Genomic DNA, 16894 nt, shown 5'->3' with positions numbered 1-16894 from the left:
TCCAAATACTTAAAGTTTAAAAGTCATACCTATGCTGTTTACTTAATGGTGTTTAAAGGGCGTGAGATGTTGAGTTCCTCTTCCTTGTTTTTATTCCTATCCCTCCCATGAAGCTATTGGTATTTTTGTCTTTCTGTGCATTAAATTTTATATGTTTTAAAACTTTATTTATTGGTTGAAAAAGTTAACTTTCCTATTAGCTTTTTCTTTTAAGTTTCAACTTATCTGTTTTTTAAGCTTTTTTGTATGTTTTTTAAATATGAAGGTTCTGCAACTATATATAATCAGTAATTGTGCTTTTTCTCCCAATTGCAATAACTATATTCATACTAAAATGTTTTCCCTTCAGTAACAAGCATTTATAATTAACTTACTAAAATTAAAGGTGTTATCTATTTCAAACCAATCAATGTAGAGTTACTCTTACTCTTATATCTATCTGTATATTTTAAAATTGCTTATTATTAAATTTTAAAATCTGAATTTTGCCTAATGTTTTAGAATTTGTAATTTCAGATTTTTTTTTGGATAATTCACTACTCAATAAAGTTGTTATAATGATTAAAGTACCTTCAATAGGAATAAGAATCATTTTACAATATTAGAACAGGGCAATTATAAAATCAATAATGTGATTCTTACTAATATAGTAATGAATGACAATATGTGTTACTTCATATTTGAAAGTTCACATATATATTTCTAATTTATATTGTTTTTCTCCAGACTAAAATACTGCACTTAGGCAAAGCTATTTTTGCCAATTGGAAAAGAAGTAAATCATTTCCAAACAATTTCCTGACTTGCAGTATAGAATAAAGAGACTGGATTTTATTATATTAAAGCCAAATATAAAATGAAGCAGTCTAGCACACATTTGTTTGGAGCTCTTTTTAAAGTGGCTTAAAATTAACAGGGCTTTCTTTGAAAGGTAAATTTTGATTGCTAGAAGCAAATATAAAATATGTTAATTTTGCAGTTTGGGCTTAATTAATAGGGAAAAGAAAACCCACTTGCTGGAAGACACATTTATTAGAATTTTGTTTCCTAGTACCTTGTGTCTAGTAGATTTTGAATATTGGTAAGTTAGTTCATGGTTATATCTGCAAAATCAGTACAGATGGAAATTTTGGTATCGTTTATTTCCTCAGACTGCGGCTGATATTGAGTGAATTGGTACTAAATATTACTAGGTTGCTATCCTCAAACTACAGTACTGATTCTTCCTTGGCATCTTCTGTACCTTACCTGTTTGAAAATCTTTTTGGTATAAAAATTAGTGGCCCTATGTCTTTTTGCATAATTCTGGAGTATCCAAAATCTAGTGTTGTAGGGTAATCACTACTGGTAAAAAGAAAATGATAAAAGCTTTTATCAGCAGAATAATATCATAATACTAACTTACAAATCTAACATTGACTGTAGAGATGACAGCATTAAGGATATTGTCGTATGAACTTTATGGTAATGCTAGGTCAACAATGTAATTTTAACTTTTATAATCTTTCACATGCTTTATTATGATTTTGTTGTAGAAAATTAAGAGTTAGCATTTGGCTTAGTTCAAGTATATCTGTTGACAAGTATGTCTAATGCATATTGTTGAAGTGATAATCTTTTGAAAGCTGTTATGTAAGTTATATACATATTTTGGTTGATTTGTCATTAGTGGTCAATCCTAGATGTTTTTTAGTGAGAGCAGAACTGTAGAGGGTGTGTGTGTGTGTGTGTGTGCGTGTGTGTGTGAGTGTGTGTATTTTAACAGCAGCAGAGTTCTGAAACAGGAAACCAGTCTTATCGTATTCATCCAGAGACCTAGAAAGAAGGTAATTGTTTGGTATACTCGTTAAAACCAGTTAGTTGGGCAACTTAAATATTTAGAGGTTCACAGATGTAGTCTGGAGCAGTTGTCAGTACATTATTTCATAACTAACAACTGCTATGAAGAAAAAATGATTAAATTAGTTGAGAGGACTAATAAGCCCTCAGCTCCACCAAGTAAATTATACTTTAGATGTTAAGAGTATTGCTAATATTATCAGTGGCTTGATAAGATGTTTTTCTAAGGTTTTAATTTGCTTAAATGTAAATAATTGAAGTTCAGAGTCCCTTGATTGTGCCTTTAAAATTAATTTTTTTAACTGAGTATGATTTTAATATATCTGGCTTGAATTGCTTTTAAAATGATTGTTTAATTAAGGAGTTCAGTTGTAATAAAAGTTAATTCTGTTTCAGATGTTTGTCACTGGAAATTATCTTCCTGTTTGTTAACGTATATATGCACATTATTACATGGTTGTAATCAGTATTTTTGTACTGCTCTTTGATCTGATTTTTCACAGATGGAATTTTTATCTGTCAATGGGTACTTCTTTTTATAGGTAATACTTATATTTCATCAGGGTAGGCTAAACATCCTGGTTTGCTTATTGTACTGTGTTAGGGTTAGTTCCACTTTTTTTTTTTTTTTTTTTTTTGGCAGCTAGTTGTTAAGGGACCACTTTTTTTTCTTTTAGAAACAGCACTTTTATGAGTATCTTTGTATAGCTTCCTTTTCTTTTTCTTGATTTATTTTTTGATGTACAAGGGTACATCAAAAAGTTCATAGAAAAGTGTAATTAAAAGATACTTTGAATCTTTCCATGAACTTTTTGACATAACCTCATATTGCTAGAGTGGGATTAATGGATTAAAGGATATAACAGTTTTATATTTCTTTGCTAGAGGTTGCAAATTTGCTTAATGAACCAATTTATGGTATTGTTACTAAGTAGAATTACTAGCAATTCTTGATGTTACCTTTGAAAAGTGTGATGTTTCTATTTAGAAAGTGAGATCTATCTAAACTTCTATTTTAATGCAAAAATAATAAGCAAATCTTTTAGCCATGACACGTTCATATAATATAAAAACATGAAAGAAAGATGTGATGTTGGGATTGTTTGGAGAAGTAGAAAAACCTCAGTAGAGTTCATAGATTATTTGGCAGTCACTTTTTCTTTCTGGTTTGGCACTGCTAGCAGAAAATTAAAAAGTGTTAAAAGGAACCTGAAGTTTATATCGAAATGAATTTAAATTCATTAATAATACTAGAATTCCTTCTTTTACGTTTGTTTATAAAAACACCATATTGAGTTGCATTGTAATGAGACTTTTAGACTAAGTTTAAATAACAGAATATTTTTAACTTACGCAACCTCTAATAATAATAACCTCTTATTTGCAGTTATAGAGCCCTTTGCAGTTTTATAGATTTAAAGATATTTTCAGATATCTCATTTGGTCATTGAAACAATCTGTGAAGAAGTTACAGCAAGTGGTATTATCGTATTTATAGAAGAACAAAATAAAGATATTTGAGGCCCAGAGATTGTGTGACTTACCTGATGCCATAGGCTTTAAGTTGCAAAGCTGGGAATGGAACCTTGGTCTTTTGTATTAAATGACAATATTCATTAAATGCTTAGGACAGGGCCTGGCATCTAGTAAATATTGAAGTGTTCCTGCACTATTTCTGGCTATTCCTTCTTTATTCTAAAACCCCATTTTTTAAAGCATTCTTCCTCTTAACATTTTTGTAGTTCAGACTTGGGTACTTACGTACCCTTTTCCTTTTAAGATTTTAGGCTGCATTAATTTGGTTTGTGTAAGAGTGATTATATGCTTTGTATATTAGGACAAATTGTACTTAAATAATGAATAATTAGCACTTTATCAACGGGAATATTCAAGGAACTGCTACTTCTGCTTTCCTCTCAATAGGAATTTTCAATTTAGAAACCAGAGCCCATCATCAACATTCAACATACTTAATAGGAAAAATGAAATCTAGAAAGAAATATAAAATCTTTCATTAAATGAGAAAGTCATAGAAGTCCGTGAGAGTGGTATTTAAAGCATAATTTGATTAGAAAGATTGATAATATAGATTAACTGGCATTCTTGGAAAGTATTTGTTTTCAACTTGTTAAAATTTGTTGAAAGAAATGTAAACCTGATGTAGCTTATTAATAATGGTTAAATTTCTTTTCCCCCTCACATAAGCTTTAACTGTCTGTTGGTTGAAAGCACTGCCAGAAAGCAGGGGAAAAGCTCCAGAACAAGCTCCAGATTTCCATTCCTGTCATCTTCTCCTTCTGGTCTGACTATTCACTCCTTCAGTCCTGCCTGCCGTTTAGCTCAGTGTTCCTTTTCTGAATCAGGCAACTTCAGATTTACCTTTAATGCCTTTTGTTCATTTCCTCTCTAAATCTGTATGTTACTTTGTATTTTGCCATTCATGTTCCGGCTGTATGGTACACATTCTTATTTTTACTGCAGTTTTTAGTTAACTATAATTTAAAAACCTGTGATCTGTGGAAATAATTATGGCAGGAAAAAAAGTAGTTACTGGTTTGTATAGTAATACTGCATTTTAGTTCATAAGTTGTTTAATTTATAATATACCTGTATGTTATACTGAGAACTACAAAGAAACTTTTTGATAACTGGTTTCCTTTAGTAACCATCATATTTAAAATAAGACTCAGTAGACATGTCAGGAACACATTCTTTTAAAATAAGGCTTAGGGAGCTATTTTTGGTGATTATACCCTATTTGAAAATTGTAATTAGATTTCTGTCATAAACCCCATTAATGTAGGTGCAAATACAAATCTGAGATAAGGCAGACACTTTATTTGGATCTCAACTTAGAAGTTGTTTATTTTGTTAATTAGATGAAACTCGGAATGTATTTTTAGTGTTTTGTTAGGATTGGATGCCTAGAACAGCCAATAAAAATTTACTTAGCTGATAAAATAGCCAAATTATTTTATAATAGTTAGGTTAGTTATATTATGGATTAAATTGACTTCTATGGACAGGCTTTAGAACTTAATTACCTTTTTGTTTTTGAGGACAGTATTCTTTGGTGAGAAGGGATTATTGTAGTACTTAAATCAAGACTGTCCAAACATGATATATACAATTACCCAAACTCATCAGACTAATCATTTAAAATCTGTATATTTTGTTGTATACAAACTGTACCTCAATTAAAACAAAATAAATAAAATATATTTGCTCAAAGGTGAGGAGATAAGAAGACTGTTCAGTGTATCTCAGATCTCTTGTAGCTGTGGTGGATATCCAGTCTAGGCAAGATGAAAGTACCGTGTATGCATTTCTTCTCTTTCTCTCCTTATTTCATGTACTATAGTCACTGATACTATTAGAAAAGGAGGATTTTTTTTTTTTGAATAGTGTTTTACATAATGTACTTAAGCACATTGATATAGTAAAGATTTCAAAGAGTTAGTTTCTGTTCGGCTTTAATATTCTTTAGAAAGATTAGGTTATGCCACAAATCATTGTCATTAAAAAAGCAAAAACCAAAAAAAGCAAAAAGTTATGGTGGGCTCTGATGGGACAAGGCTGTACCATTTGTTCAATTGATGGACAACTGTCACTACGCATTGTTTATATGTTAAGTCACTTAATCCTCATAACAACCCTATATGATAAGTACCTTTATTAACTTCATCTTATTTAGGAAACAGGCATGGAGAGAGTATGTGACTTCCCCAAGGTTACACAATAAGTGAAGTTGGGGTTCAAGTCCAGGCAAGTTGGCCCTAGTGCATATGTTTTCAACCATTTGGCAACACTGTGTACAAGTAGATTTGTAGATGCCAGAAATATTGAGCTTCCCTTAGTGACCTAGTTAGTATAATTATGTTCAATACTTATAGGTCATGAGATGAAAATTTCATGTTAAACACTTTACTTTTTATTCAGAAGAATATCCAGTAAGGGTAGGTTAGTGCTGTTTTGTATTAGAAATCTTTTATTTATATTCTTTTATATATTATATGTATACATATTTTTACAGACAGTTGGCCCTCCTTATCTGTGGGTTCCGCAGCTGTGGATTCAACCAACCATGGATCAAAAGTGTTTTTTTTTTTTTAAAAAAAGTTACATTTGTACTGAGCATGCACAAACGTTCTTTTCTTGTCATTATTCCCTAAATAATACAGTATAAATAGTTACATATCGTTTATATTGTATTAGTTATTATGAGTAATCTATAGAGATGATTTAAAATATATGGGAGGATGTGGGTAGCTTATAGGCAAATACTACATCATTTATACAAGGGACTTGAACATTGTGGATTTTGGTATCTGGGGGGGGTCCTGGAACCAGTCCCACACAGATACCAACGGACGACTGTGTGTGTGTATTTGTTTTTCAACTTTTGTGTCATTTAAATCATTTATACAATAAATTATGTCATAAAAATTGTATGTACAAGCAAAAGTGTTGTATGTTAGAAAGATTTTGTTTATTGATATTATTTGCCTCAAGATTGAGTACTTATTTAGGTAGTTGCTGACATCAGTTTTGGAAATGCTGGTAGATTTTTGTATTGTCTTTTAGAAATTTTTCAGTTGTAACATTTGATTAGTAAATCAGTTTTATTTGAACCTGCTTCCTTTGAAAATTTTTTATTTTTATTTTTGATTTGGAAACATAAAAATCTTAATCTTCTCTTCTGAGCCAGTATGGTATAAAAAGCTTGGGCTTCGGAGTTACGTTATAACTTGGGTTTGAATCATAACTTACTACTCATCGACTTTGGGACTTTGGGCAAATTACCCAGTCTTTTTGACCCTCAATTTCTTCATCTATGAAATGGTAATGTTACTTTATAGTATCATTAAGATTAAATGAAAATGTGTGTGACATACATACTGTTTTTCTCATGGTACTCAACAGATACTAATTGTCTACGTCTTTCTAACTTATCGTGGATGCCAAAGTCTTCAGTAATTTGAGTAAAATCTCAAATTGTATGAATAAGGAAAGTGAAAATCTGAGGAAATTGAAACCTTAAAAATATTGAATTCATATACTGTTTAAAGGAAGAAACAGGGATATGAACAAGATAGTTGGTCTGCAAGGGGCTCCTATGTTGATTTTGACCTTTGATTCCTTATCTGTCTGAGTTTTGGGGGGCGGGGGCAGGTGGCTGGTAAGGAGATCTGAACCCTTGATCTTGGTGTTAACATCACCATGTTCTAACCAATTGAGCTAATGAGCCAGCCCCTTATCTCCTTGATTAAATCAAACTCTCTGCCATAGCATCCTTAAAATTGGACCTAATCTTCTGTCAGTCCCACCTTCTCCATATGGCTTTGTATGTGAGCTGCACGGACTGCTTGCTTTTTCTTGAGTATTTTATGTGTTCGTATCTCTAGCCTCAGCTTGGAAAAGTACTAACTGTTCTTGTTTCTTCCTCTGTCTGCTGATGTCTGACTTATCTCTTAAGGACTATTTAACATAGTACCTACTTGGTGAAGTTTTATCTGTGCCCCACAGAGTTAGTCTCTTCCTCTTTAGCTTTTTAAATATCTTGGTCTTTTATGTAATTGGGGGCTTTGGCACCATTGTAGGTTTCTGTGTCTGTCTTCCCTGAAACTCTTTAGGGTAGTAATCCTTGCTTATTTAGCCTTATCTTTTCAGTGCCACTTGTACAAAATGTTCAATATGTGAGTAATCGCATGGATTGAAGGAGGGGGCCAGCTGAGTTTACTTTAATGAATATTTAACATCCATTTATGTATATTTACAGACACATAGTTTTCTTAAGTAAGTTAACCAAATCCTTTGCAACTTTATTTGCTGCTGTGGTTTGAATGTCTCCTCCAAAACTCATGTTGAAATTTAAACATGTGATAGTATAAGAGGTGGAACCTTTAAGAGGTGATTAGGTCAGATTAATGCTGGTATTGTGAGAGTAAGTTTGGCCCCCCTTTTGTTTGTCACGTGCTTCCTTGCCTGCCTTCATAGGGTAACACAGCATGAAGGCTAGCACCATGCTTTTGGACTTCCCAGCCTCTAGAACCATGAGCCAAATAAATTTCTCTTCATTTTGAATTACCCACTCTGTAGTATTCTGTTATAACAACACAGAATGGACTAAGAAAATTGGTACTGAGAGTGGGGTTGTTGCTATAATACATACCTAAAAATGTGGAACTTGATAATGGGAGAAGTTGGAAGAATTTGGGGGAATAGGCTAGAAAAAGTTTGTATTGCCATTAATGGAGCATTAAGAGTAATTCTGGTGAAGGCTCAGAAGAAGAAGAGAGCTGCAGGGAAAATCTGGAACTTATTAGAGATTAAGTGTTCATGATCAGAATGTTGATAGAAATATGGACAGTAGAGGCCATTCTGATAAGGTTTCAGATGGAAATGAGGAATAGGGTATTAGAAACTGGAGTAAAATTTATCCTTGTTAAACAGTTCATGTCCTGGACTTTATGGAATACAGAATTTAAGAGCGATGATCTAGGATATCTCTTGGAAGAAATATGTAAGCAGCAAAGCATTTAGGCTGCTGTGTGGCCACTCTGTTTTTAATCACATATAGTGAGATGCAAGAAGAAAGAAATAACTTAAAGATGGAATTTAAAATTAAAAGGGAAGCAGAATGGAAAGATTTGGGAAGTTTGCAGCCTGGCCACGTAAAAAGTGAAAAGGCTAAATGTTTAGGAGAGTAAACCAAGGGTGTAGCCAGGCAACTGTTTACCAAAGATATTAGTATGGATAAAAAGGAGCAAGGGACAGTTCATCAAAACAGTAGAAGAAAGACCCTAAGGCATTTCAGAGATCTTCCATGCTGCCCCTCCCATCATAGGCCAAGGCTCTAGGAAGCAGAATGATTTTCGGGAATGAGCCTGGGGCACCATCCCCATGCTCAGTGCTCAGGGCCACCTTGGGCTTCTGCTTCCTGCATTCCAGTACAGCACCCCTTGGCCACCCCAACCATGGCTCATGCAGGCCCAGGTATAGCTTGGGTCACCACTCTGAGGACGCAAGGTATAAGCCTTGGTGGTGTCCACATGGTGCTAATTCTGCAGGCTCAGAGACTCTAAGAGCTGTGGGGGCATGGCTACCTCCACCTAGATTTCAAAGGTTGTCGTGGATAGCCTGAGGGCCCAGGCAGGGACTTGTTGCAGGGGTGGAGCCACCACAAAGAGCCACTTTTAGGGCAGTGCTGAGTGGAAATGTGTGGTTGGAGCCACCACAGAGAGTCCTCACTAGGGCAATGCCTAGTGAAGACATGGGAGCAGGAAAACCACAGAGAACCCAGAACTAAAGAGCTACCATCATGCATTGCCAGTCTGGGAGAACTGCAGGTATGAGACTCAAACCACTGAGTTTGTGATCTGAGTCCAGCAAGGTCGTAGGTGTGGGGCTGCCTGAGGCATTGGGGGCTGACACCTGCCCCTGTGTATCCAGGAAGTGGGACATGGAGTCAAGGAAGATTATTCTGGAGGCTTGAGATTTAATGTTGTTCACCCTGTTGGGTTTTGGACTTGAGATCAGTTAACCCTTTTTTCTTGTCTATTTCTCTTTTGGAATGGGAATGTCTATCCTATGCCTGCCCCAGGCATAGTGTAGGGGAAGTAGATAACTTGCTTTGATTTCATAGGCTTATACCTGGAGGGAATTTGCCTTGGGGTGAATGCTGCCTTGAGTCTCCTTCATATCTGATTTAGAAGATACTCTAGATTTTGGGCTTTTGAGATGATGCTGGAAAGAGTTAAGACTTTTAGGGCTATTGGGATGGAATAAATGTATTTTGTATGTGAGAAGGACATCAGTTTTGTGGGGGCTGGGGCATAATGCTGTTGTTTGAATGTTATTCCACTTAAAACACAGGTGGAAATTTAATTATTATTGTGATGGTACTAAGAGGTGAGACCTTTATGAGGTGATCAGGTCATGAGGGCTTTGCCCTCATTAATGGATTAATGCTGTTATTGTAGACCCTTATTTCTCTCTGTCTCGTGCTCTCATCCTCTCTCACCATGTTAAGGCACAGCAAGAAAGCTCTAACCAAGATGCAGCCTCTCAGTTTTGGACTTCCTCTTGATATTGGGACTTCCCAGCCTCCAGAACTGTGAGCCAAATAAACTTCTATTCTTTATAAGTTACCCAGTGTGTGGTCTGTTGTAGCAGCAGAAAATGGACTAAGACATTTTGCTTTATTATTTAGTATTCACAATGCAAGGATAAATTTTAGTTTAGTCCTGTTTAGAATGACCACATTTCAAGGGGCTTTGTACCTCTATGCTTTTCTTTTTTTTTTTTTTTTTTTTGTCTTTTGTCTTTTTTTTCCGTGTCCAGCAACGGATCGCAACCCTCAGTGTTGCCCCCGTACCGGACCGGGGACCGGCAACGGGATCGCAAGCCTCGGTGTTGCTCCCGCGCCTCGCTCAGCCAGTGAGCGGGAGCCGGTCTGTATGTGGGATCCGAACCCTCGGACGGGAGCGCCGCCGCGCTTCCCAAGCGGCGCACTATCCAGTGCGCCACCGGGCCGGCCCTATGCTTTTCTATAAGAAGAAAATCTTACTAGCATTCACTGAAGTTAATGGTTTGGGTTATATAAGTTTGTTATTGGTAATTATTCTTTCTTTTAATAAAATATAATTTTTTGTTGCATTGTTTAAAAAGCCTTACATGATTTCAATTTATGTTTTTGACCAAAATGTATGTATAACTTTTTGTATAGAAAGTCTAGAGTGGTGGTAGCTGCCACTGTTTTGGGTTCCCTGTTGCTTCTTCTGGTGCCTCATTTTTTCCTGACAGTTTTCATTTTCTTATGTTTGTGTTCCAAGACAGTTAAAAAGTAAAGATTATTCAGTTTCAAGAATTGTATTGTTTTAGGTTTGAGTATCTGCTCGTTTTCTCCTCCTGTTTTTTCTTGTGAATGGACATAATATACCAAAATATTTCAATAATTGAACAAGAGCTACATTTTTAGGTGTGCATGCCTTCTTATGTGAGGATAATAGATGACAGCTTAATATTTGTGTTGTTAAAGAATAATCCTAATAATTTTATTTTTGAGTCTTTATAATAAGAATGCCTTGAGGTTGGGGGTGAATTTATATGTTCTGAAAGTGACAAAAATTGTTCCTGGCAAATACTAAATGTTACTTAAATCTTAGGTGCTTTTATTATTATAACTGTTTTGGGTAGATGTTTCATCATTTTTAAAAACTATGTAAAGAGCTGATCCTAAGTCATATAGGACAAGGCAATATTTTGTCATGACACAGTACGTAGACTTGGAGATAATTATAAAACATATGTAATGTAAAAGATTTGTTACAGAAACAGTGCAGTTGCATTGTAGCAAAAGTAGAAAATACAAAACAAGGAAAAAATATATATTCCCATCACCTAGAGATTATTGCTTTTAGTTACTTCAGTTTGTAATCTTTTTGTCTGCATATGTCTATCTGGATATATATGCATCCTTTTAACAAAATGATATCACACTGTACATTCAGTTTCGAATCTGCCTTTTTTGTAGTTATGTCTGTTTTTTTATTTCAGTAAATTTTAATATCATTCAATATTAACATCATATTAAAATTTCTCAAATTGGCACAAAAGTATTCTTTATGGCTAGTTCGTCTAAAACATTATCCAGACCAGTATCATACCTGTGCAGTTGGCTGTAGGAACCTTAAGTATTTTTAATGAATAGCAGTACCTATCCTCTCCCCCATCTTTTTAAAAGAATGATACTGACTTGTTGAAGACAATCTGGGTCATGTCCTACAGACCTTTTGTTTGTCCAGTTTACTCTCTCATAATGTCAATTAGCTTGTTCTTCTATGTAGTTCCTGTAAATTAAAATTTATATCTGAAGGCTTGGTGGATTTAATTTGAACATACTTACTTGGCTATCACAGGTTTGAGGGTGTTCAAATCCACAGATGATGCTGTGTCCTTTATATTGCATTATATCAGAAGTTATATGATCTCCACTTGACTCGACAATGCTGAGATTGGCCACTGAAATTGGACAATCAGTCTTTTCTGCCCATTGTTCAATTATTTTTGTCTCCTTACATTAGAAAGTATTTTGTGTGGTTGTGATTTTGCTCTATAAGAAAGTTCAGTTTCTCATCAACCACTCACTCACCTATTGGTTGAGCACTACTTGTTGATCTTTGCCTGCATCAGTACTTTAATTAGGGCTTGTAAAATATGACTTTTCTAGTTCTCTCCTTTTACATTTATTAATTCCTGTTTTTCTATAAAGTAGAACTTATAAAGTGGGGCTGTTTGGTTGCCCTGAATTGTAATTTCTACATGAAGATCAAGATAAATACTTGAATCTCTACTGATTTTCAAAGTAAAGTACTGTTTCAATAGTCACCTCAACAGGTGGTAAATGAAAAGGTTTTTTTTGTTTTAACTTTTTCTCTGGGGTATCTCTGCAGATTCAGGGATTTTCATTTTATTCTGGATGTTTTAATTTCCTACCATTTAAATTTTTTCTTTGCTCAGATTATCACAACTAGTCATTGGGACCTCTTTTGTGTCAGCTCTTACGTCTGTTTAATATAGACTATACGCCTTCCTTGCTCTCTGGCATGACAAGGCATCCCAGGCTCACCTGTATGCCTCCTACCCCAGGACCTGGCATCAGTTCTTTTTCCAAGGAGTTTGATACCTTTTAGTGTTTATTGCTGCTAGGGTCATGTTGCTTATAGGCCATTTCGATGAAAAGACCTAGAAAATACAGATTTTTACAAACATGAATTCATATTGATATTTTAAGTTAATGTTTTTTACTTGGTTTAATTTTATGATGTTCTCTTTTTTCTTACCCTTTATAATCATGAGTCTTAAAATCATTAGCATTACTTAATTGCTTATTCCTATAGTATAAGGAAAATAGTTTGAGGATATCGATAATGGTATTACTAAAAACAGTACTATCAAAAGAAGTTTAAAATTTGTAGTTCTTTTTGTTCTTAGAATACTTCCTACCAAGATGTACAGTAAAAGTGCAGTGTCCAAATAGCCCTTGAAATAAATCCTTTCTCCTGGTTGTCCATTTGATATTTATTTATTTAGGCAGCTGGTTGGCAGGAGGAAACACCCTTTGATATTTAATTAGGTTTATTTGTTTCTAGATGTCTTCCATGTAGGGAATTTTTTAAAAAATTAGTCTTATTTTCATTCTTACATAATTCAAAGGTCAAAAGATGTACACTATACACAGAAGTCTGTTACCACTGTGCTTCTTCCCTTCCCTTCTCTTCCTCTGTGAAGCAATCATGTTTATTAGTTTCTTATTTTTCAACTAAGTTCCTATGTGTATGTGTGTTGAGGGTGTTTGAATCCAAGCAAATATATGTGTAAATATTCTTTCTCCCATCACTGTACAAATGATATACTCCATATACCCTGTTACACATGTTTTTTCTTAAAATATTCTGCAGTTCTTTCTGGTTAGCACATAGTTATTGACAGAACATATAGTGCATATATAACCTTTTCTTAAATTATAGTATCAAAATAAAAGCTTTCAGTAATTTTATATTTATGTTTGGATTGAAAATAATATTGAAGTAAACTCAGTAATGTGAAGGCTGCCGAAAGTAAAAGGAAAAGATATAGCAAAGGACCATGGATTAGGTGTATTTTGAATTGTATTTGGAAGATAAATAGGTCCAGAAGTGGGTCAGCAGAAATCTTAACAGATGGTCTTAAAAGGTGGCTTTGTGATGGGCAAGAATCATAAATGGTTGATTTTTATAATTGGATATAAATTCTTCTTGAGTGTAGAGGTTTGTTTTTTGTAAGTTATAGATAGTAAGGGTTGGGAGAGACCTTGGTGATTATCTCTTTGAACCTAATCATCCTATAGAATAGGAAATTGAAGTCTAGAAAGATTAAGTGACTTGTTCAAATTATACAACTAGTTAGAGGCATAACCAGCTCTTTAATCTGACTTTCTGGGTCTCATTGTATCTACTTTTTTCTATACCATGGTGCCTTTTTTAGCCATGAAAACTTAGAATTTGTACTATTAAGTTCTCTTAGGAGGCAGGTGCAGGTTTTTTGTTTGTATTTTGATTTTTGGTTTTTGTCCCAAAATACTTTAGTCCTGTGATTTACCAAGTCTGAAGTTTTTGTTTTTCTTATATACCTAAAAACTGTAAATATGGAAGTTACCTTTACCTTGGGTTCACTTTTTTTTTTTTGGCATCTTGCTGGTTTGGGGATCCTAGCCCTTGACCTTGTGTTGTCAGTTTTTTTTTTTTGTTTTTTTTGTTTTGCTTACAGCAGATAGTTCATAATGTAGCTGCTGTGGGCGTGTATGTGATATAACACAAAGTATTGATTAATACCCAGAGGCATAATTCCTGAAACATCAAAAAAAGGTTAAGTGTGATTTATCATTTAAGAAGGCAGGAAAGCAAGCCGTCCATGTCTTTTATTCTTTTTAATTTTTGGCAGCTGGCCGGTAAGAAGGACCAAACCCTCTTACCTTGGTGTTATCAGCACCACGCTCTAAGCAAATGAGCTAACTGGCCAGCCCAGGTTCATTTTTAATGCACTAAGTAGAGGGGTTTGAGGGTCTTTTTTTGGAATTAATGTATTTACCAGTATTCCTTAATGACACATGATAGGTTATAGATAAATACGTTGACAACATTTTATTACTACGGCTATAGTGGGGAAAGCTTTTTTAAAAAAAATAATGTTTTAAAATGTGTGCATTTAGTTTGCATTGTTGTGTATTTCATTTATTTCCTTAACTTTAGTACTCAGATATTTATCCAAACATTATTGCTATGGGATTTCCTGCAGAAAGACTTGAAGGCGTATACAGGAACAATATTGATGATGTAGTAAGGTAAGAACTCTTTTGATTTTCTATTTCAAATACAGATGTATTATATTCATGTTGTATTTTCATTTAGAAAAGACTTCTAAACCACAGAAAAAGATACACTTTTTCTGATAAACTTTATTTTATTGTGGTGGCACTGTATGACTTCTTTTTTTGCCTAATGTAGCTAATGTAGTTCAATAAGATACAACTCATTTGATAAGAACTGACCTTGTACATGATCAGGTACTTATGTGATGTGATTTTTTTGACTCTAAAAAATGCCTCTTATCAGGTTAATGCCTGGATTCCATTACAATATGATTTTTTTCTTTTGATTCCACAATTGGGGATTAGGCTTAAAATCCTTGAGTGGATTTGTTCCAATAAACTTACTCATACCAAGGTATTGATGACTAATACCATGTATTTTTATGTAGAGCAATTTGTAATGGAGCATAAGTGCATCAAGCACCTGAAGAAGTATTTGTTACAGGGGACTACTGGGTGTACTAAAGCCTAATTAATCAGTTTTATGTAATTTTGCATAATTTCCTAAGTGTAATTATCATTCGGTTCAGAACAATGTATTTCTCAAGGCTCACTTAAATATTACTTTCTAAGTATGCTTATGTCCTAAGAATACATGATATATATTATGAAAAAAGGAATTTATGTTTGCTATGCAAATAATCTTAATATATTTTTTATTTCAGAGCAAAAATATATTTGTATGAGTAAACTGTAAATTGTCAGTAGGAAATTTAATGGCTCCAAAAGCTAAACTTCTACATTATTGTCTTTACATTCTTTCATAAGTATCTTTCCTGGAGACTTTTAATTTAAATATTTGATGGTTTTGAGAATTAAATGGTATAATGGGTGGGAAAGCACTTTGTTACTTATAAAGAATTATGCAGATGTAGAATCCTCTTATAATAGTTGTTTAAATATATAAGACTACCTACATCCTTTTATGAGCTAGCCATAAGTTGTTTTCTAAGTGGTTAATTTTTAGTAACTTGCTTTGAATTACAGTATATTTACAGTTTTGCAGTCTTTAGTTATGTTCGGTTTGATTTTTGTGATATTTATATTGTGTTCAAAATTAAATTTCCATATCCACAAAAACTACCCACTAAAATCCCTACTTCTTTGTTATTTCTATTAATTTTATAGGTGGTACATGAGAGAATCGGAAAGTACTGTTTCCAAACTTGAAAAGAGGGAAATGAATTTGCCTTCTCAGTTAGCCAGGACACAGTGGAAGGATGCTTAACATTGCAGGCCCGTGCATAGTGATAACAAATCTAAAGAAAATGTAATGGGCCATAGAAAAAATAATGAGAGATGTAAATTTTGAATCAAGAGAAATGGAGAATCTGATGAGCACTATAGTCACCAGACATAACATTCTCTACTTTGGTGCATAAGTGTTTTATCAGGCATCTTTATGACCTGGATGAAATATCTCACAAGATGTTCTACTTCATATCACTGTAATGCTGTATTCATCCAAGTACTAATTCAGCCAAGCCAGATAGGTATTTATACAGAAAAAGAGTGTGAGTGTTCTGAATGAGGGCAAGTTTTCTGATCACTGTAAGGATATCCTTGTGGTAAATGAATCTGGCATGTGGTTTTTACATTGGTCTCTTCTGAGTATGAATTAGTCACTGAGGCTGATTGATTATCTTTTAGGTTACTAAAGTCCAGTTTCTGGACCTGTACAATCACCACCTCTGTCAACATCCAAAACATTTTTGTCATCCCAAAAGAAAACCCTGTTCCCACTGGCTGCTCCCACTTCCTTTGTTAGTCTTATTTCCTTGCAGTTGTAGAATCCTTTTATAATCCTTGTGTAAGTATATAAAACTACTACACCCTTTTATGAGCTAGCCATAAGTTGTTTTCTAAATAGTTAATTTTTAGCCACTTGCTATTTTGGTTGGTTTTGTCTAGTTTTTTTTTTTTTTTGACTGGGAAATGAATGGCCAGTAAGGCTTTGGTAGCTTCGGTTGTTCTGCCCCCTCCCCTTCTTTTGTAAGAGAAAGGATGAACAATGACTGGGAAGGAAGATGATGTTTTTCTTATAAACTAAAATGAAAATAAATAATTCCTAAGTAATTTGACTGTTACGATTAACTTCTCTAAGGGAATGTCCAGTTCCTAAACGATTGATTTCCTTGATTGGTT

The 16894-nt window shown here is 34.0% G+C and overlaps 1 protein-coding gene across 1 annotated transcript in view; it reads left to right on the top strand.

Moving 5' to 3' along the window:
- PTEN (phosphatase and tensin homolog) overlaps positions 1 to 16894 on the top strand; it is a 90672-nt gene that overhangs the window by 12143 nt on the left and 61635 nt on the right. The window contains exon 2 of the mRNA XM_008575812.1: positions 14638 to 14722. Coding sequence (XP_008574034.1) covers positions 14638 to 14722 — 85 coding nt within the window. The remainder of the gene's footprint in view (positions 1 to 14637; positions 14723 to 16894) is intronic.

The sequence above is a fragment of the Galeopterus variegatus genome, unplaced genomic scaffold (genome assembly GCF_000696425.1).
Source record: "Galeopterus variegatus unplaced genomic scaffold, G_variegatus-3.0.2 Scaffold1242, whole genome shotgun sequence".
Taxonomy (NCBI): domain Eukaryota; kingdom Metazoa; phylum Chordata; class Mammalia; order Dermoptera; family Cynocephalidae; genus Galeopterus; species Galeopterus variegatus.
The sequence above is the reverse complement of the archived record's forward strand: the minus strand, read 5'-3'. Positions and strand labels throughout refer to the sequence as shown.